This window comes from Mixophyes fleayi, chromosome 8 (assembly GCF_038048845.1).
Source record: "Mixophyes fleayi isolate aMixFle1 chromosome 8, aMixFle1.hap1, whole genome shotgun sequence".
Lineage (NCBI taxonomy): Eukaryota > Metazoa > Chordata > Amphibia > Anura > Limnodynastidae > Mixophyes > Mixophyes fleayi.
The window spans coordinates 28,868,907-28,892,010 of NC_134409.1; the positions used below are offsets into that span (position 1 = coordinate 28,868,907).

Genomic DNA, 23,104 nt, shown 5'->3' on the forward strand with positions numbered 1-23,104 from the left:
AGGAAAAAAAAATGTTTTACAAATAATGTAATCATTATTTTATAGAAGGGTAAATTTAGGCATCAGTCTTACTTCTGCATAGTTTTCCGATCCCCAGACTCCTGCTTGGCTCTCTTGGCATTTCTCAGGACAAGCAATTCTAGAGAAAATAAGTAATGAAATAACTGCTGTCAGTAGAGTACTTTATAAGAGAAAGCAATTGCATGATATATCTTGAAATAGTTTTCTACGACTTGCACCGTGAAATAGAAAAAGTACAGCACAGTGGCTGTAGTGCCACATTAAGTTATCATAAAATGATTGTGGGAGTGATTCCCTCATTTATGTCTGTATATATTGGGTTTCATATATATATATTTTTGCATGCAGAGAAAATACTCTCTGATTTTGCATCTAGCACATAAATACACACCTTTATTTTTATACTCCAATTTGAGCTAGGGAATGCCCCTTCCCAACTCTGAATCTGTCCACACATTTTAAATGTGCCCCCAACCTGCAATAAGCATGGTTTTGCCAAGGTGCAAATTTGTTTCTTTTTTTGAATTGCTCCTAACTCTAAATGAAGCTCATTAGGTTTATTTGATGTATTTATGAGAAGCATGATATAGCAGTTTAAATGTCTAGTCCCATGAAAATCCTGAAATTGTCTTTGAATATGCATCAAAACTTGAGAAGGGACTACATCTATTAAATAATTAATTAATCAATCAAGTAATCAGACAATTTTATAACACATTATTATTATTATTAAATATTAAACTGAATAAGTAAAATTATAGCTTTTCCAGAAAACTTGAAGGGGTTCATGAGGGTAGGTGGGCGGTTGATCCAGGGTTTAGATCTCTCAGAGTAAGATATTTTACCAGTTATGGGTTTAAACCCAAGAGGCTTGAATATGTCGTATTTTGGTTATCTGAATGTAAAGTGGTGAAAATTTTAAAAATATTGTACAGTGTACAATCCTCAAGGCCAGAGCAGATGTTGAGGATTCTAGTATCTTAGGACTTCTAGTAAATGTGGGCGCTGAATTTTGTCTGAAGATGGAATTTTATTTATTGGGAATGCGCAGTAGATTATGCTTTTATATTACCATCTGGATTTGACTACAAAGTGAGTAACCAGATTTCAATGTTTTGATGGCTTGGACTTGTGTAAATACAGATACATTTGCAAAATAAACCAAATACGACAAGGTAGCCAGGAACTCATTTCCAACCATATGTAGCACAATTTCAAATGGCAAGTATATAAAATCCAACAGCACTGTGCTTTTTAAGTGTGATTATAGATATATGTACACAGGCTTTTATTTAAGAACCCATGATCTACCTTAAATATGTGCTTTCTCTGCATGGGAAAATGGTTAGTACAAGAAAATAACATTTAATGATCTATATGAAACTACATGTGAACATGTTATCTGCCTGCACTGGATAAGGGCCCTGCCCTTAATGTATAGAGTGTGGAGCCACCAGCCCGGTGTGGACACAAACCCCTAGGTGGCTACAGAAGAGGCCCAAAGAAGTTGCTGTACCGGGACCCAGAATTCCTCTTGGCGGCAGTGGCTGAAAGTATTCAAAAGCTCCTTAGCTCAATGGACACTGAAGCCCCCCTCATCCTTAAATACACCCACTGCAAGGAATTGCAAGGAATGTCCAATTAGATAATTAACCATCCTATGAATCCCCTTTGTGGCTGACTACTGTGATTCAGCTTCTTAAGTCAAACTTACAGTGTAAATGGTGCAAGCAATTCCTTTCCAGCCATCGAACAAGATGCTTTGACTATGGAAATAAAATGAGATGTTATTTTATTTATGTTTCATGTTCATTCTTAGTGCTATTATATATTCCACTTAATATTATTGTTTATGTGTTAAACCCAGGGAATCAATGTTAGAGCACAGCCTGCTGTCTTTTAAAACACACTTGAAACAGATCAGCTGAGCTCTCCAGCAGATAATTATATAGGTTCGTAATAACTAGTAGTAGGATTGAGGCTGAATATTTATTTCAATGTGTTTTAGAAGCACAATTGTCTTGTTTTATTTTTGAGTGTCAGAAAAGTTCTAGTTAAGTGAATTTCTGTGAAAGTCCGACCCACACCCTTAATGACTGTATTTAATCACCGCACACAGCCTTCTTAGCAACAATTTATGCTGCAGATGATTTTTTATCTTGCCTTTACAATGACACATTTACGGAATAAACAATTGGAGCAAGGCATTTTCACTATTATACAATTGTATTGAGAGAGATCATCAATTCAGCTCCCAGTGAGGTGAGGCGGAGGTAACAAAACTGGCTCATGTCAATATAGCACACCCAGTAATCACATTCACATGTATAAATAGATACCTCACATGGCGTTTTAAGGGAATAATTGTAATTTTTTTTTACTTTAGTTTAACTTCAATACACTGTATACTTTCTAGTATGAACCAGCAGAAAAGTAAATCATTTGCAAATTATCTTAGTAAATGGGTGATATGAACCTTACAAAAATTTACTTTGTTTATTTGTTACCTTTTATAAAAAAAAAAGTCTAATAAAAACTTGACTGAAATGATTACCTTCTGGTAGATTGGCTTGTGTTGTCTTTCCTGTAACAAGGGAAAAAACAAAAAAAAATACTTATGCTCTTTGAAAAATAAATGGTTTTCTTTGACCTGAATTTTTAAAACTATTATTTTAAGAAAAAAAAATGAAACATAACATACATAAAAGAGAACAGAAGACTCAAAGCGCTGCGTTGATTTATATAAAATAGGATCATAGCTGTGCCAACAACAAGCCCTAAGGTAAAATCTAAACTTGCACTAAAAATCGTGCTTGGCACACATACAACATAGCCAAAATGTTTATATCGGATGAGTTAGGTTTCCATGTGTTAAATGAGATCGGTGTATGTCGCATTGCAATCTGTATTTGTCCAATCATATTACCGTATACACTGTATATACCTTTTGACTGATTACACTTTAATGACGCATGTACAGTATGCGATATCTATGCAACTGCAATGTCATCAAAATTAAAATAGCCGATAATATGCTCAATGTGTAAAAACGAGGGTGTGTGCCTAATACTATATTAAGAAGAAACAAGCAAGAGGTGTAGAATAGGTCATAGGTGATGAGTCAAAGTTATGTGGCTTTAAGGGGAATTTCATGCAAACATTATATTTTCACAATTAACCATCTCCTTCCACCTCGTCCCATTAGAAAAGACATGGGGGTGCTATTCCTGGTACCCTAATAGTTAGCCCACTGCTGCAATTTTACACTGCTATTGCTGGAAGAAGACTGAGCAGAAACTCTTGACAATGAATGTTTTAAAAGCTGCTGTGGCTTATCCAGAATTAATAATTAATAATATTTTTCGAAATCTAGGATCCCTCATTTCTACTAGTTGGAGAAAACAGGATTATTGTAAAATAATCAATCTGTTTATTGTAATTCACGGTGATTGATAAGCTATTGTTTTTTTGCTCTTTGTTAACTAGACATTTGCTTAATCTAGAAAAATCCTAAAATATTACCATGTGGCTTCATTGACTTTCCCGTTACAGCTGAAAAGACAGTTATCCAATGTTATCTGGCTGAAAAATTTATGAATTTGTTTAGAGATGAAGTTACCTGTCTGTGGATTGACGCCAGTTGATACTACATTTGTAGTGCTGTCATATTCCTGTAAAGATCTAAATATCAGTAATCCAGTAGATCCATCTTTGCTGTTTGTCTCCATTCCATTCTGTGTAGATTGCTCTGGCCTCTTCTCCAATATAAAAGAACCTCCATTGTTACTTATCTTCCCTGCCCGAATGGCAGCCAGGCAGATTAATGAATCCTAATAGGGAACAAAGAACGAAAGGTGATGAATATAAAACATTACTCAGACTAAAGGTACACTCACTCACTCACTCACTCACTCCAAAAACATACTAGTAGGTTATTTGGCTGCTATCAAAATTTACCTTATTCTCTCACTCTGTCTGTCTGTGTGTGTGTGTATGTTAGGGAATTTAGACTGTAAGCTCCAATGGGGCAGGGACTGATGTGAGTGAGTTCTCTGTACAGCGATGCAGCATTAGTGGCGCTATATAAATAACTGATTATGATGATGATGATAAAGGTAAGCATTTTAGCAGCCAGGTAATAAATGTAGGAAAGAGGGTTCTAATGAGAAGCATGTAAGTACTTATAAAGGAACACACTACAAAATATTCTGCACTCAAACGACCCGCACAGATATACCAACTTGTTCATGAATATAGCGGAAAATAATTTATCTATTACACTGGAACCTCATTGGTCACATGGGAACCTTTGTTACAAGCTATTTGCACCTTGTCTCTGAAGCGAGAAAGGGAATAGCGGAAGACCAGCTTTATTGTACTACACGCTGTTGCTTTGGGGTAATCTTTTCTTTTCAGCCGCTTCTTCACCTATTTAAATGATCATTCTAATCATTAGCGCCCCTATCTAGAAATACCTTTTTTTTTTTACACATTGTGTATCTACTCAAATATTTTGTCAGCTTTTAATCTTGTCTCTTTTTACAACACTGTTGTAAGTATTATTAGGACTGCTACATGAAGGCATTTATAAAAGTGAAGTCCAGGTGGGGTTGAAAGGGACTATAAATAGCGCAGTGTCTATTTTAGGAAATCACCCTATGTAATAATCAAACATTAGGGTCTCATTAGTTTCAAGACTAATTGCTAATGCTGACACCTGACATTGTCAATCATTGTTGTTATTTGTCCGCCGCTAACAAATTTTTCACTTCAAATGACAGCTGACTCATCTGATGTTTGATGATGACATTTGATGATGTCCGAATATGGACATAGTCAGTGGTGTGATTCAGCCGGTTCTCACCGGTTCGCCAGAACTGATACCTAATTTTAGCCTCGGTTCGGCGAACCGGTGACTACAGATTGAGTCTACCCATTGCGTTGGTGGGGGGAGCAGGCTCCTTGAAAAAAAACCTCACCTCTCGGCACCTCCTCCTCCCTGTTCTGTCCGCACTGAATGTTGGGCGTGATGTCATCACATCACACCCAACATTCAATGAGGAGTGGTGCAGAGAGGTGTCAGCAGCAAGCAAGAAGACAGAAGCCAAGAAGAGAAGAGAAGAAAAGAAAAGAAAGAAGCTGATAGAAAATGTAAGTGAAGGAACGGAGCAAGGGGGAGCAAAGGAAGGCAGCATGGCAGACTGTGAAGGGGGAGCAAAGGAAGGCAGCATGGCAGAGTGTGATGGGGGAGCAAAGGAAGGCAGCATGGCAGACTGTGAAGGGGGAGCAAAGGAAGGCAGCATGGCAGAGTGTGAAGGGGGAGCAAAGGAAGGCAGCATGGCAGAGTGTGAACATAGGGCCATTACTGTGACATAATATGAACTGGGGGCATTACTGTAGCAAAATATGAACTGGGGGCATTAGTGTGGCATAAGATAAACTGTGGGCATTACTGTGGCATAATGTGAACTGGGGGGTATTACCATTAACGTAACGAGGGTGGTGCGGGCGGTGCCGTCGCCCAGGGCGCAAGGACAAGGGGGCACAGCAGCCGCCTGCTATCTGCCTCCATACCTGCCCCCAAGAGAGAGAGAGACATTCACATTCACTTACAAGTCTTTGAAGCAAATGCCGAACTTCCTCTCAGTGGAACGCACATGCATTCCACTGCGGGACTTAAGGGTTGAAGCTTCAAAGTCTTGTAAGTGAAAATCAATATCTCTCTCTCTCTCCCCTCCCCCTCCCCCCCATGAAACAGATCACAATTTATTAAACTCACTTAAACCTACACATATTAACTTAACTGCATAAAATATTACAATACTTATCGCTATATATTTTTGAAATATACCACTGTGTGTGTGCATATAACAATTCTTTCACTAAAGTTCTAGCCACACCCACTTGTCAAATGCCCCTCCCACTTAGATGGGGGGCGCCGGTGCCCTGTCTCGCCCAGGGCACCAAAATTTCTAGTTACGGCACTGGGTATTACTGTGGCATAATGTGAACTGAGGGCATTACTGTGGCATAATGTGAACTGGGGCATTACTGTGGCATAATATGAATATAAGATTAAATAACAGATTTTTGTCAGTAATGACGCGGCCGCATCCCGTTTCATGAGATGCGGCCGCCTGATTGCCCCCCGGGCTTCCCTCTCCCAGCCCGCGCCTGTTTTCGGCATATATCTTTGTATACTTTAAATGGTCATTAGGGCAGAGAACCGGTTGTTAATTTGCATAAATCCCAGCACTGGACATAGTAGAAGAAAAGGTAATGAGTTTTATATAATGCTTTCTCAGTCTTACCAAATTTTTATTATATATATTTTTTACTGAAAATTTTGTAAAAACAAATCACTGTCAGTGAACATTTTTAATGACACGCTACTATTTTATACCAAAATGTAGCCAAAACTGAGAGTAGTATCATGATCTGACAGAGAGCACTGATCCAGGTGCTAATCTGTGTAACCGTGATACTAAGTATTACGTACATCAATTTTTCTATTTATTGCTTGCTGTCTGACAGATACAATTTATTATTGTGATGTTTCAGACATTATGGACCTGAGTCATTAAAGAGAGCAAAGCATAAAAAAGGAGTAACATTGCACCTGGGCAAAACCAAATTGCATTGGAGGGGGAGGTAAATTTAAAATGTGGGGAAAGATTTATAGTGGGGTTAGGCCATGTCCTAGATCAACCTTAAATGTCAGTGTAAAAATAAAGCTATCAAGTATTTGTGTGCTATATGAAAAAGAAGCTAGTATTTAACTTATGTGCAAAATAATAAAATCATTTGCACCCCTTGCATTGTAACATGGTTTGTCCCGGAGAACATTTACTCCTTTTTTTTTTGCCTTACTTTCCTTAATGACTCAGGTCCTATATGTAGACAGTACTAGATATGCACATGCATAGCTCTAAACCAATGACCAAAATGTTCCCGAGTTAATACTTCTATTCTGGCTAACATTCACAAATGTCAAACACTATAGGTAAAGCTAACACAATTTAAATACCTTGAAAATCTGACCTTATAGCAGAGTACTGAATGATAAATAAAAGAAAAAACATCCTACTTCAGTGCTTGATCCCTGCTGGAGTTCTTCCTGTTGCTGGCATCCTTCAGGACAATTAACCCTGATAGAAATAAAGAAAATGGTGAATATATATCGCAAACAAACAGCTATAGGTGACTCTATAAACAGTTGTCTAGGTAAGAAATATTCCTCGGACAGTTACAGAATAAAATGAAAAGCCCAACAACAGTGCTTATTCCTTAAACCCCTGCAGACAATTCTATTAAGTTGAAGTTAACTATTTTTGTGCAAGCTGAATATCCACTGTAAACTTGTCAAATGTATTTGGTATTTGCACCTCTTTATCACAAGTATGTTTTGAGTATATGGAGATTGTAGAGCTGCAATTTTCATTTGATAAATCGTTAAGGTGGAATCTTCAACATGAAATTGGTGCAACAGTCAGTTCGGTGGTAGTCAGTATAACTAACTGACAGTTAGTTGTTATATTTCAGCTAATCAGACAAAATGTCCATGTTTAAACAATATATATGTATAGACAATCACAGTCTTTCATTCACCTCTCCAAAGCTACAGTATTTAGATTTTATTTATATATATTTATATTTAAATATGAAGCTATCTTTATTTTTAAACCACTAGACTGTCCTCTCAATCTGTCTCCTATGCATACAATGCCATTAGAATTAGTTAATAGCTGCCATGAATGTGGTTGCATGGTGAATAGCAATAATGCATTTTAAACAATAAAGTCATAGTGATGCTTTCAGCATATTAATTCTGCAGAAACATAAAATTAATTAACTGTTCATAATTTTGTCTGTACTGACTCTGTAACGGTAGCGGTTAGCTGCTTCTCAGTCCAAGAACAAGTTGCTTCCACTGTAAGAAAAGAATATAAGTTAAATTCTTAAGAAAAAGTTCATTTAATTTTCTTTGAGTAATTTTGTAAAATAACACCCGAACATGAGTCAGGCTATGCAGACATTTACAGATTACCTTCCTGATTACAATAGAGCCTGTTGTCATGAATTATATGCAACACTCCTGAGATTAGAGCCAGGGATGAGCATTTGATGAGACAAGCTCAGATAGCTGTCGCATGCTGCATATTTTGGGCAAAAAAGTAGTAGTACATGTTAAAAAGATTGATACAAATTTAAAAGTCATTCTTTCTACTTCATGGTTGTTCATTAATAATTGTAATGTGTATTGTGTAAAAATGTAGAAGGAACAGATGAAGGAGGGCACTTTAAATTGTTTTGATCAAAATAGGAACTAATACCTCATGTTTTCAATTTGCTAGTTACACACATATATGCAGTGTAAAGGACAAGCGCCAACAACTGTCTTTTTGTTTTGTATACATATATGGGCATTTATATTGCCACGCTACTGATACCATATACAATATGGGATATATTGAGTACAGGCTTATTTTTTCTCTGATTTTGTCTCAAAATATTGCCTTATTGTCATAGCAGCTGTCCATCAAGCCTATTTAAGGCACATTTGGGGTGGCTCACAAGCCAGCCCTTGCTAGATGTAAACCCCTATATCTGGGAGGTGAGGCCATCTGATTTAAACCGCATTTTAATGGTGTTTAAAGCATATAGGTCAGTGTAGGACCTGCATGTAATGAGGTGCCCTTGACGATGGGATGCAGGCTTAAATGTTTTGATCAAAATATGAACTAATTCCTCATGTTTTCAATTTTCTAGATACACACAGATATGTAGTGTAAAGGATAAGCACTGACAACTGTCTTTTTGTTTTGTATACATTTATGGGCATTTATATTGCCATGCAGCTGATACCATACAAAATATGGGATACACCGAGCGCGGGCTTGTTTTTTCTATGGTTGTTCATTAATAATTGTATTGTTATTGTGCAAAAATGTAGAAGGAGTCGGCAAAGGAGGGCACTTTGACATTTTTATTTTAAAGCATACAATACTCCTGCATTTCAGATCCAGGGACAATTTGTGTTCATGGGTTAATAGAAATGATTAAAAATCTTTTAAAAATTATTTTAAAAGTTATACCGAATACAGTAATAAGTGCAGAGGAATGCTTGCGCAGGGCTTTCAAAAGAAAACAGCAGTACTTAAAGCAGCTCTTTTGTGGATCAAGAGGGCAACCAACACCACACCTCTTCTTCTGCAATTTTTATTCTTCTCTTTACAATTATTGTCTGATTCTCAGCTATTCTGAGACAAGAAAAACTTAAGTTGACTTTTCTTGACAAATGGTCTAAAACCTTTTGACAGTGGCACTTAGGGGGTATAGAACCGCCAATTACTGCGCCAGGAATCGGAGGTTCTACGGAACCGCCGCATAGTAAATATACCCCTTGATCTGAAATAAACAAACCCATGATAGAGAGCTTGCAAATGTCATTTCACAAAGCCCCACCGGCAAAATCCCAGAACTCGACTTGCAAAGTGGAGTGGCACCTGTCTGCACTGGAAACAAATTATTTGGTGCAGACGGGCTGACACGGCATGCTGGAAGTGAGGCCCCCTCCTTATCAAGCATCAGGTTTGAAAAAGTGATGATGTTGCCTATAGCAACCAATCACATTCTAGCTGTCATTTTGTAGAATAATAACTAGAATCTGATTGGTTGCTATATTCAACATCTCCACTTTTTCAAACCCGAAGCTTGATAAATTTACCCCTGTGCTGCGCTTACCGTGTTTTGCCAATGCTGGTTCTATGCACTCATTGAGAAGTCAGTGGCAACCTTTCCTGGTTTGTTTTGTTTCAATTTCACAAGCTTTATGTTATGTTTTAGAGGATAATGTTAAACTCCTCTCCATCTCAAAGGTTACAGATTAGTGCCCCATAAGCATCAATTTACCATTTCAGTTATACATCTTCATCCATAAATCTTTTGTGAACACTAGCCATTTTCACACATTAATGATTTATAGACTATAAGGGCTAGATTTACTAAGCTGCGGGTTTGAAAAAGTGGGGATGTTGCCTCTAGCAACCAATCAGATTCTAGGTTTCATTTATTTAGTGCTTTCTACAAAATGAAAGCTAGAATCTGATTGGTTGCTATAGGCAACATCCCCACTTTTTCAAACCCGCAAACCCCGTAAATCTAGCCCTGAGAGGGAAGATTTAAAAAAATTTTAAAATGTACCTCTTGGTGGTCTGGAAACTGGTGATGCTTCTGTACCAGCTTGGAGAAAAAAAATATTTTTATTGCACAAAAAATTCACTTCTACCACAATTTTTGTGAATAATAAATCAAAATGTGCCACTTCTCATTTTTGATAGCACAACATAGGGAATTAAAAAATGATATATTTCGCTGCAAAAGTGCAAATAAATTGTGTCTACTTTTTACAGACTATACAACCCTCATGCAATTGCTTGTGTTAAAATTAAATTAAGGTAAGAAGTGTGGTATTTAAGCTGCTGCAATGGAATATTAAAGTTACACCTATACCCTGGAAAAATTGATACAACTATTTAAAAATAATTCTGGCTTTAGTGTTGTAATTAACTTGTTTTCCAAAGTCTTGTTGTTTTGTCAATGCAATCTATTTTAATGGTAGTGTCCATGAATGCATTATAAAATGGGTGTTAGACGCAGTGTTAGCATTTTAGAATGTAATTGTAGAAATGGCACCACTGACTCTTATATCTAAGATCTAAAATTTCAGATTCCAGATAAGAGTTTTTGCATTTATCATTTGTACTAGTTAAGAAGTAACTTTGCATTATCAACTCAGAAACTGGAACCGCAGATTATCATTGATGAAATATACTTGGCTCTAACGACAAATAGCCTTTTTACTATTGTTTTCTTGACACACAAATGTTAACAATCCTAACGTAATAAACAAACCGGAATCATAAATAATAATGTGTGTTTTTGAAAATCAATGTGTATTACTGTCAATTTGTTTTATTTACAGTAAAATATAGTTCACATGTAATCCCCATGGCATGAAGTTTACACATTATCCATAGATTTTTGTGACACATCCAGACTGATGTTCGATAATCCACAATCGCCATTCAGACATTGTCTTTGATGGGCTTATTGTAAATGATCTTGATTAAATGATGTTTGATCAAACTAATATTTGATTTGTTTTGTAAGGATCACAGGTGTTATTAGATCCCCTCCAATGTATGCAAGGCTGACATTTTGGCAGTTTTACTCTCCGTTTCCTGTTTATTTAAAAACTCATATTAAACCCTTGGACAAAGCAAATAATACTTCCTTTAATTTACACTTTCTCTAGAGCACATCAAATAAATCTTATGGGCAGATTTAGAAATTTTTCTGTAAATGTGTAGATGTTGCCCATAGCAACCATTTCTAGAATGTACTAGATAACTGATGGCTAGAATCTGATTGGTTGCTATGTGCAACACCTCCAGTTTTCCTTTATATAAAGTTTGATAAATCTACCTTTTGTAAAGTGAAACTCACTTTTTGGTTGACTGGTGGAGGATGATGGATTTGTTGTTGAAGGTGGATTTATAGCGGGTGGTTCAGAATTATAGGTGATTAATGAAAAGGAGCCCGTCCATTCCTCATGATCAGATGACTTTATTCCATTAGTTGAGGATGCAAAATATTTCTTTAGACCAGGTTTCTTCTCCACAATTACTGATCCACCATTGTCGTCTAGTTTTCCATCGTGAATTGCAGCTCGGCAAATGGAAGAATCCTATTAGCAGATTTTTTGTTTTAAATGAGGGAAAACATCATACTGTATAAATTCCTGTACATAAGCTGCTACAAAAAAGGGTTTATATTATTTTATTGCCTTAAATGCTGATTGCTGCTTCTGACAGTGATAGACCGGGAAAAAAATTAAAGATGGTGGTGGCGACCATTCAGTGCTAGCGAGAGTGACGTATGTTTGGTTGTAATCAAATACAGTCTGCTCCGGTACTGAATGCTCCTCTCTTTAAAACATCTCTGCTACAGTACATAGAAAATCTTTATTATTTCTCATTAAGAACAGGTAGACAGACACGTGAATAATAAAGATAGTGACAAGAGCCGTGTTTGTCTGGGGAAAATTATATAAATCCAACAGTATAACTATTAAAAGACACATAGTGAAATCAAATTTGAAAAGGTAGAAGCCAAAATGAGCATCTAGCCTAAAAGGACACGTAGGTAGCTAAACTGTGGACTTACATGGGCTTTAGAAAATGTACCACTATTAATACGTTTTGTTGCTTCCTAAGCAGAAAATTAGAAATTATAGCAAACTCCATTAACTGCACACAACAGTGAGCCAGGGCCTTACAGAAGTGTAGACGCCTGTTCCATATACTTCTCCTTTAACTTCTTTACATTTACTGGGACATCTAACTCTAGAAAGAAAACAGAGAATAGAAAATATTTGAACTTCCACTGGCTTTATTATGGGGGGAAATCAACTTCATTATGTATCTTCAAACATTTTTATTCAAGAGCAAATTGTTTAAACTACTCACTCTGTGATGTCTGCAGGTAAGTGGATGGCAGAAGAGGAACACACGGCTTCCGCTGAAAAGACACAAGGCACAGTTTCCATGATGTAGGATCATATTATTTTATATGGTTATTTTTCTAGTAAAAATGATATGTACATCAGTACATCAGACGACCATCAGCTACAAGAACATTCAGGCTTGATCTAACCATTAAAATTATGAGAAGATTCCCCTATTAAGCATCTATAATGCAAAGAATACATGTGAATAGTCTTTAATGTCCTAGGATATCACAAAATCGTCAAATATAAGTTGCAATAACCCTACAATACTCGTAACTGGAGTTACTGATGGGTTCTGCATAACCCAGCCTGATATGGAGGACATCACTTGCTCTAGAGCAGGCCTGCCCAACCTGTGGCTCTCCAGCTGTTGTGAAACTATAAGCCCCAGCGCGCTTTTACAGCTGTAGCCTGGCTATCTGCTGGGAGAGCAGGCTGGGATTTGTAGTTTCCCAACACCTGGAGAGCCACAGATTGGCCAGGCCTAGTCTAGAGAGAGAGCGAGCGAGAGAGACATAGAATAAAACTTACCTCTTGGTAATTTGGGGGGTGATTCTGAGGGAGGTGGGGTTGTAATATATTTAGCAGCTTCTTCAGGAGTGATGAATACAAATGATCCAGACCATTCTTCGCAGTCATCTGATTCTATTCCATTCTTAGTAGATGCTTCATAGCTATCCTGTCCTGGCCTCTTCTCTATAAATGATGTCCCTCCGTCGTTGGTCAGTGCTCCTGAATGTATTGCAGCACGGCAAAGAGAGGAATCCTAATGAACAGAAATACTGTATATAACTGAAAATGGAATTTTTTCAATGTAAAGAAGGTATGTTAGACTGGTTTCTTCGAGAACACATATGATCCCTATTTTTCCACTCTCAGACTGAGCCTCACCTTTCAATATAAGTGGAATTGATCCATTTGCTATTAAAATTGTCTCAACCCACAAAATTTGAGCCTCCATTTTGTGTAGGTGACAGGGAACATTTGTAATTGGGTTCTTACTTTTCAAAATCCTTATATATTTTAAGGGTGGTGGTTTTAGCTAAATGTGGTACTAAGAGTGCAACAGATAGAGATTCTCTAAATAAAAAAATATAAATAGTATTATTAGTCATAAAATCCTAGATTACATCAAGGCATGTGACCCTCCTTAATACCAATAAAGACTCCCTGTTTTTTATCCAGCCAATTTGGCAATTACTGTAACTTCAATTTGACTTTCCTGGTTTACACATGCATAGATTTAGCTCATGTAGACTGTACACAACTTTAAAATAACATTTGCATCCAGGCTCCCTCCCACTCCTTCCTCATCTATTAAATTCCTAATTTTGCAATTGACAACAAGTGCTTTGATTGTACCATAACACTCATATGTATGGCTTGTGCACTATATAAGACTTATTTAATACCATGGTACAATCTTCACTTGTGCTGGAATCCATAGCAATCTCTCAGTTGATACTTTCCAAGTTTTAGTATAGCATAGTTTTAAAAATATCAACAAACATTTGATGGGTCAGGCTGGGTTACGGAATGTTATAAAATAAGCCCATCATTTCACTGAGATTGCTTAAGACTTACATCTGTATAAATGTCAGATCCCCACACTTCTGATTCCGTCTCTTCCTCACAACCAGGTGGACATTTAACTCTAGAAAACAAAGGCAAACTATTAAAATGCGATTAAAAATTGGGAACAAAAATGAGTTTGCTAGTTATTCTTGCAGCAAGTTTTTTCCACATGTTTACTGTTGCAGATTAAAGGGTTGCAAATGCTACTGTAGCATATAGCACCCAGAATCTAGCTATTACTTCAACATAGTTGTGTGACTGAGCATACAGCCCACTAAATACTTTGTAACCTTTGCATTATAGCTGAATAAATATTCAAAATGATGCAGCACTTTCCCATGTATATCACATACTTACCAACTTTTCGGGAGAGGTTTCCGGGAGAGGTGGGCGTGATGGGGGCGGGGCTCCAAAATATGCGTCATTTTGGGCTTGCCCCCGTGACGAAATGACACAAACGCGTCATTTGACAGCGGGGGCGGGGCCAAACGCCGCGATTCACAGGGAATCGCGGCGTTTGGGAGCTAATTCTGCCCACTTCACTAGTAAGTGGGCAGATCAGGGATATTGCCACACTCGCCCGGGAGTCCAGGAGACTCTCGCAAAATGCGGGAGTCTCCCGGACATTCTGGGAGAGTTGGCAAGTATGGTATATCAAACAATTGTCCCATAGATTATAAGCTTGCAAGTAGGGCCCTCTTACCTATCTGTATGTAGGTATTACGCAGTATTGCTTTATTACTGTTTGTTCCCAATTGTAAAGTGCTACGGAATCTGCTGGTGCTATATAAATAAATGTTGATAATGATTTTGATTTCTATTGGAGCATAGGGAAGAAAACCTTTAGCAAGCCAGTTGCTGCCATTTTTCTAATGTGCTTCCACTTTCATAAATGTTCAGATATTTTAATGTATGTTTTCAGTTACCCTTTGCAGCTATAGAGAAAGTGTTCACACTCATAAGGCTCGATTTCCATAATCAATACTTACTCAGCTGCAGGTGTAGACAAGTGCATTGCAGATGATGAACACAAAGCTTCAACTGAAAATAAAGAAAGGAGAAAGATCAGAATAATGCTCTGATTTTTTTTGTGTTTGTTTTTTTAGGGTCTCTTCTCTTCAGTGAAAAAACAATATACATTATTTTTACTTATTATTTAATTTACTTGAGTACTAGTATTATGGAGTTTGATACGTAAAGACTTTAAACCTTCTTATGACCACAATGCGCAACACCTGAATTTAGATCATGTAAAACTGGTTAGACATTTAGGAGGGAATTCAATTCCCCCCGAAGTACTGCCGCGTTATAGATATCACTGTTATTACGGTTATATTAACCGGCTTTCTGCTCGCAGCTCAGTGAGCTGTGAGCAAAAAGCTGGCGATAGAGCTACCGTAATAATGGTATTTACGCGCACTATTACCGTAATAACGGTAATAGTTTTAGCGCGGTGGGACTTTAGGGGGAATTGAATTCCCCCTTTAGAAGCAGTAAAGGAAAGCTTCACCCTGTAAACTTTATTCATTTTATAGTTTCATAGTTCTGTAAATGTGTTTGAGGAAAGTGTAAACAAAGTTGTACAGCAAAATTATCCTTGGAAACAGTTTCCTAAAGAATTGTAGATGTTCAGGAAGTAAAGAGTCAAAACAATTTTTGAGGATTATTCCCAGTTTCTAAGCAGTGCTGGACAAAATATCAATATCTGTCTATCGAATGATAATAGATATATGCATCCCTTAGCTGATACTTTGCACATTTATACCTTTTGTTATGTTAGCAGGTGGTGACTTTGCAGCAGGTTTTGAGTTTCCAGCAGGTGGTTGGTTTGCAGCAGGTGGAGAAGTGTTTTGACTTTCAACTGAGGGTGACTTGAACGTAAATGAGCTAGGCCATTCCTCTTGAGAATGTGATGTTATCTCATTGCGTTTAGATGATTCATATTTGGTCAGTCCAGGTGTCTTTTGCACAACTAAACTTCCTCCTTCGTTAGTCATTTTTCCTGCATGAATTGCGGCCTTACAGATGGCAGAGTTCTAGTAAAAAATAGAAGAAAACATCACTCATTGCAAAGTTTGTCATAGTATACTGTAAGACACCTGTTATCACTGAACACTGGTGAGAAGAAACTAGAAGTGGAACTAAAGCTACTGCAGAGGGCAGCCACTATGGAGGTGACGGGGGTCAAGCAATTCCATTTGAGGGCTTCACTGAGCATGCTCTGGCCCGCGCACATATTCAGGAGAGCCAGGGCCTCTTCTAAGCATGCACAGGGTCTCATCTGAGCAAGCAAGGTTTGCCAAAGCAAGGCTTTACTGCGCATGCGTAGACCATGTGCATGCTTAGGAGAGCAGAGCTGAGACCTTGGGAGGACACATCTCCAAAATATCCCTAGAAATTTTACTACGGGACCCAGGCCCCTGGTAGAAACTGTTCCCAGGAATGAGACTACAGATGCTAAATTGACTGTCAGAGCAGCCATGTTTCCTAAGGAAATCATTTGCAAATTAATATTTTTTTGTAATAATTGTCACATGTTCTATTGACATGGTAGTACAATATATGCTACAGCATTTTCTAGTACATAATCAAAGTTAACATTCCAATTACCTTATAATCATATAATATAATCTCAGCGCACACAACAAATGTAAGAAGAGACCAGAAGTCTTAGATTATAGAACTCTTTGATGTAAATCTCGTTGGTGCAGGGGGTGTGTCAGCTACAGGAATCGGAGGTGAAAGGGGCTCTAGAATACACATGCTCAGGAGAGTCCCCTACTCTGCGGCATTAAGAGGTGGACCCAGGAGGTGAGTATGGCATTGCCAGGCCCCTAACCAAATTTTGCTATGTTGACCAGCGATGCACTTTTCTGTCCGTGGTGAAACTGATGAAAAGCAATTTGTATCACTTATGTGTAGATTTTGCATGCAGTTCTATATATAAGTGTTTTTCATTTTTTAATGTCTAGTGCCACTTTAAATATAATTGTATGTAAACAGGAAATAAATTAATGAATGAATGGCAAAATTATTATAGAATACTAGATCTTACATCTGTATATACATCAGATCCCCACACATGTCCATTGCCAGCTATGCAACCTGGAGGACAGGAAACTCTAGAAGTAAAAGAAAATGAAATTCAGTTTAAGATGCACTATCTGCCATATCCAGTTTCTGCATAGCCATACTTACTCGGTAAGCCCTGGTTCCAAGTGGGTTCCATCAGAAGAACAGAAAGCTATAACTAAGAAAAAAAGTAAGAATATATAATTGAAAACATTTTTATTTTCTCAGTTTATTTACTTATTTATTAACATTTATGTGTATAGTGTCAATATACTTCACAGTGCTTTACTGTTGGGAACAAACCCAGTAATAAAACAGGACAAAGGTTTGGGGGCTCTGCAACCTTACAATCTATAGACTTTGATACATGAGGTTTAGTGCCACAGATTGGTCCAGCCAAGTGGGACTATATCATCTAGTCACACAACAATGTTGATTTGGGGGTCAGCGGGGTGTTTACAGGTTTGGACACTAGGGGAAAGTCTTGTTGCATGAGTGAGAGATGTGAAGATAATGTGTGTGGTTGAGAGATAGAGATCTTGGGCAGAGCAGAGAGGTCGAGTTGGGAGGTATTTTGAGAAAAGTTAAAAGCTGTATGCTGGTGCAGATTTGTTAGTGATCTTACATGTTAGTAGAAGTATTTTATGTTGGATTGAGTCAGAGGCGGGCTGGCATCACATGACAGGCGATGCGGCCGCGTCATCAATGATGATTGGGGGGGTCCGGCCCGAACAGGGGTCAGACGGAGCGGCCCAGGGGACCGATGCCCCCCTGCCTTCCGCCCCAGCCCGCCTCTGGATTCAGTAAAATACAGGCAACCAATGTAAGGTCTGACAGGGGGAACAGCAGTAGAGGAACCTTTTGCACGGAATACTAGTATAGTCACTGCATTAAATTGTAAGGATGAAAATCTGCTTAGGGGTTGATCAGAAAAATGGGAATTGCATTTGTCAATGCAGAAGATAATGTGCACATAAATTAAAGATTTTTCAGTGTATAAGACATGTGCATATGGTAATATTTCTTAGATGTACGTAACAGAGTTTGGATCCAGATTGGATATGGGGAACAAAGGACAGTTCTGAGTTAAGGATGAGACCTAGGCTGCGAGCTTGAGCAGTAGGGTTTATTTTAGTGTTTGTCCACAAATATAGTGATATCAGTGACGCAGCTTCTGTTGACTGGTAGGATTATTATTAGCTCAGTTTTTTAAAGATGGATTTTGAGGTGGCAAGAGGACATCCAAGAAGAAATGGCAGAAAGCCGTTCAGTAAAACGGGCCAACACAGATGGAGACAGATCAGGGGAGAATTAATAAATTTGGTTACAATCTGCATAGAGAAATCCAAAAGAGTAACTTTTCAATAGAAGTTGTATAGATAGAGAAGAGCAGAAGGCCTAAGATTCTTGTGGTACTCCAACTGATAGAGGACATGGAGAGAACGTGGATCTACAGAAACGATCATTGAAAGAGAAATTTAATAGTAGTTTGAGAACCAGGATAGAATATTGTCTTGAAAAGTCATTTGATAAAGGGCTGTTGCCAGGGTTTGGTTAAGATGTGTTAGAACCAGATCAGGAGATGAGAAAATAGAAAGTGGGGAGAGAAGTTGTTGTACAGATTTGTAAAAATGTAGAAAATTAACATAATTGAGATGTTTGCAGGTATGTGGAGGCTTGGTAGAGTTTGAGAGCAGAAGGTTCAAAGTCGTGGAGCAGAGCATGCGAGTGATAATGTGATGGTCTGAGAGAGGGAAAGGAGTCTTGAAGAATTCAAAATCTAAACAAAGCTTGGAGAAAACAAGATCAAGGCAATGGCTATCACATTGAGTAGAATCGTCAGTCCACTATGAGAGGCCACAAGAGAAGTTTACAGGAAGAAATATGGAGGCACACGTACAATGTATATAATCAATTGGGATGTTGAAAATAAGCAAGATGAAGGTGGGCATTTCAAAGGATAAAAAATGAGGTAGCCAAGCAGAGCAATATACAAGAATGGGTGGTGTGTGTCCATGGGAACTAAAGATCACAGTTGCACTCAGAGAGAATGGGTTCCACACAGTATGTAATTCAAATGATGGGAATTTTTGTGATGGAAAAGAGGGTAAACCTGTGAATGTGCAATATGGCAAAATGATGATTCAAAATCCACCTTTTGTGCTTCCAGGTTTGGAGGTGGTGGAAACTACTGTGTATAAAGAATGGATGTGGGTAAGTGTCTGATTACAGAAAGCTGAGGTTATTTGAGAGGGAGAGGTCATTGATGGAAGTTAGTTTGTATTCAATAGGGCACATTTAAAGGATTTCCAAAGTGATGGTAGATAAGTGATATGTTTGAAGTTTGCTGGATTTCTATAGTGTGTAAAATCAGAACGACATGCATGGGAGATGTGCAGTAGATATCACCAGCTTCTAGAAGCAGAACGAGAGAAAGATAGAACATATGATTGTAAGAGTAAGGGTTTTATTTAATGGCAACAGGTTGAGCATATTACACTTAAGTCATGAAGATAGGAAAGAAGCTCATGAGTGTTTGTTAGAGTGGAGTGGATTAGTGAGAGGACAAAAGTGATAAAAAGGTCTGAGGCAGAGAGCTGATGGATGTTTTAGTTCTAAAGATAATGTTATAGTAAGACAAATAATTTGATTACTGGTGTGGGATTTTAAAGGGATTTGAGAATAAGTAGTAATGGTTTTAAGGCAAATAAATAATGGAAATAGAGAGAAGTAAATAGCAAGTTACATTGTTCTGGGCAGTGAAATGAGAAGTGCAGTTTCTGCATATTGCAAATAAATATTTTTGCTCGTTATCCTAGGATATTATTCTGTTTGTTAAAATTTTTCATTATTTTGTTAGTACAAGTAAGTTAATTAAAATTGTTGTTTTTGCAGCCTTCCATGATCTTCTCCCTGCCTCTCTCCATTCCATACAAAGATATTTGTAAATGTATGACCTGCCAGAGCCTGGCAGGAAGGGAGGTCATTGGCTATGCATGATAGGAAGGTCCTGTTCTCGCTTCGGTATTCTAGTTTTGTATGTCATGCTGAATAGACACATTGGGCCTGATTCATTAAGGAAAGTAAAACAAAAAAATGAGTAACTTTAAAACTTGGCAAAACCATGTTGTTTTAGAGAGGGAGGAAAATTTTAAATGTGGGGACAAATTTATAGTTGGGATAGGGCATGTCCTAGGTCAAGTTTACATTTCAGTGTAAACATAAAGCTATCCAGGATTTGTGCGCTACACGAAAAAACAGCCAGGATTTAACAGCCCTTGCATTGTAACATGGTTTTGTCCAGGAGAAAACGTACTATTTTTTTCACCTTACATTCCTTAATGAATCAGGCCCATTAGTTTCACTCATGAGAGTTGTCACTCCAGTCTTTCTACACCCATATTTACAATATTCACTCCTTGCAATGATTTTTCATGTGCCACTCTTCACTCCCGGCAATGATGTACCAATTGCCTCAATCCTCCGCATACAACATTCTTCCCTCTGCCTCTATTCACTCCCAACAACAGTCTGCCCCCTGCCTCTCTCCACTTCAGTAACAATGTTTATCTGCACTCTCTGCAATAATTGTCTGTGTTGTGTTCACCAACGGTAGGCTATGCAGGGTTATAATTTCACAAACACACAACTCACACATGTATGAAAAATGGCATTGCATATACAGGTTGTATTGTTTCTCCATTCTGTGTCTATTTTCCATACCCTAATGTGTTCAGCTGTAGGGAGTTCCCAGCAACCACCAAGAATATATAAAGTCTGTTACCATACAGGTGGTTACTGAAACATTTTGTGACCCCTCTATTTATCCCAATTTTGTATGTTTTGATCAGACCTTCCTGTGTCTTTGTCCGAGTCCTTGTTTTAGGCCTAGACTGAGGTATTGTGACTATTTTTGTATTAGAAGGTGTCTTGTGCATACTGTGAATCCTGTGTCTAATTTTTCCATTACTGTTGAAGCCTTCCCTTATTCCTGTTTTGGTCCTACCAGAATCAGCTTGTTCTGCTATAGATCTAAACTTACTTGAGCTCTATCCAAGTCCTGTTGACATCTGAGTACCCAAGGGCCGTCCTGCAGATGAAGGCGGCTACTATATGCCTAAGAGCACACCGAGACAGGGAACTGGTGTTACTTGTCACTGTTTCCTGTTTCGGTTTAAACCCTTTTTCCGTATAACTGCTCACTTTAGACTACTGATCTTAGAAGTCTCTTTTTCTTTCTACCTTGGCAAATGTTAAAAAAACATGGCAAGTCCCAGAAACATTAGTTGATTCAAACATGCATGTACCCAGGTTCTTTGAACATAACGTATTAAAGTAATATGTTTTACTATACTGCTATTAAACATTTATGTAATGCTTAGTTATAAACTTATGATTCTGTTTTTCAACCAAGACTTGTCATCATGTGGCTTCTTTCACATGCATTTGTTAATGTTAAAACAATATTTTAAAATGAATCAATTTTTATTCTAGTATTAGTTGTCCTTTAATTGTGAGCAAAGCCTCATAATTATAAAAATGCATATTTGCCAACACTTCTCTGGGTTCATAACACATTGCTTTGCAAAATACACTACTTAATTTCACTAATTTGTACCTGGAAGATTGGAATATGATTGTGGATCTGTAGCAGGTTCCTGGTCTACCGTTGATGGCTGATTTGCACCAGGTTGTTGGCTTGTGCCAGGTGGTTGATTTTGTCCAGGGACTTGGTCTTTGTTAGGTGGTTGATTAGTAACAGGCTTTTGATTTTGAATGGGTTGTTGTTGGTTTAAAGATGGTGTTTGATTTGGAGCTGGTTGCTGGTTTGAAGATGATGGTTGGTTTGCAGAAGGTGGCTGATTTGGAGTGGGTTGCAGGTTTGAAGATGGTTGTTGGTTTGTAGAAGATGGCTGGTTTGCAGTAGGTGATTGATCTGGAGAGGGCGGTTGGCTTGAAGATGGAGGTTGGTTTTGAGAAGGTGGTTGATTTGCAGAAGGCTGTTGATTTGGAGTGGGTTGTTGATTTGTAGTGGGTTGTTGATTTGGAGTGGGTTGTTGATTGGAATATGTAGGTTGATTTGGGGTAGGTTGCTGATCTTCAGCCATTGGTTGATTTGTATAAGGTGGTAAACCTATATTAGGGAGGACTTCAGTTGAAGAGCTGAATGTAAATGATTCATCCCACTCCTCATAAGCAAGTGATTGTATTTCATTCCTCTTAGATGCTTTATAAGTGGATTGTCCTGGTTTCTTCCACACATTAAGTTTTCCACCATTGTTGTCCATTATTCCTGCATGGATTGCAGCCCGGCAAATGGAAGAACCCTAAAACCACACAATTAATAAATTGAGGATCTATTTACTCCTTTACTGTGAGGGACAGGAGAAAAGCAGAACGTTAGATGTATAAAACCAGACCACAAGGTGGAATGTGCTTTTTATGTTTAGGAATTGTGTAAAATAGAGCCACAGCTATTATGGGATCTGGGCTAGATTTTGATGGCTAAAGTTTTTTTTTTTAAAAAAAAAAAAAAGACAGCACAAATTGGAATATGGTCTAAATGCCCTGGGATTTATTCTTACCTTAAAGTACATTCTTGTATATGTTAGGGTTATATGTGTAGTATGCATTTCTCTAATTTATAGCAAACCTCATTAGCATTACTAACACCTTCCTTCGCATCTTTCACAAGCGTTCTTGGTTTCCATATGGGTTCCCCTTAAACATTGGACTACATCACTAAGTGCAAGAAACAATAAGGTTTTTGCAGGTAAGAAACTTGTCTGAGAATACTTTACTTACTTGCAGTATAAAAAAATACTAGTCACTGCCACTATTATCATTACATAATGTCAGATGTTG

At 37.8% G+C, this 23,104-nt stretch overlaps 1 protein-coding gene and 1 long non-coding RNA gene across 2 annotated transcripts; both read right to left on the minus strand.

The window, feature by feature from the left end:
* Positions 1-71: 71 nt before the first annotated feature.
* Positions 72-2,609, minus strand: LOC142100041 (uncharacterized). Its single transcript, XR_012678665.1, has 3 exons — positions 2,576-2,609; positions 1,736-1,787; positions 72-139 (listed from the first exon to the last, which is right to left on the minus strand). It is a non-coding gene; the product is annotated as an uncharacterized LOC142100041 (long non-coding RNA).
* A 930-nt stretch (positions 2,610-3,539) lies between these two features.
* On the minus strand, positions 3,540-22,366 carry LOC142099985 (uncharacterized). Its single transcript, XM_075183992.1, has 14 exons — positions 21,858-22,366; positions 17,366-17,417; positions 17,223-17,289; positions 15,933-16,203; positions 15,157-15,208; positions 14,177-14,246; positions 13,124-13,358; positions 12,552-12,603; positions 12,362-12,428; positions 11,530-11,770; positions 10,225-10,263; positions 7,900-7,951; positions 7,109-7,169; positions 3,540-3,851 (listed from the first exon to the last, which is right to left on the minus strand). Exons 1-14 carry the CDS (start codon positions 22,345-22,347, stop codon positions 3,540-3,542), a joined length of 2,061 nt encoding a protein of 686 aa, XP_075040093.1. The 5' UTR covers positions 22,348-22,366.
* Positions 22,367-23,104: the final 738 nt, after the last annotated feature.

What these genes read in the sequence shown, in the direction of transcription:
- LOC142099985 (XM_075183992.1), bottom strand. Translation starts at nt 22,347, where the DNA reads ATGGCTGAAGATCAGCAACCTACCCCAAATCAACCTACATATTCCAAT. An exon ending in GAACAGGCGTCTACACTTCT is followed by an intron (nt 11,771 to 12,361) that starts GTAAGGCCCTGG and finishes ATCTGCTAATAG; the next exon opens with GATTCTTCCATTTGCCGAGC. An exon ending in AGCAGGGATCAAGCACTGAA is followed by an intron (nt 3,852 to 7,108) that starts GTAGGATGTTTT and finishes GTTCCCTATTAG; the next exon opens with GATTCATTAATCTGCCTGGC.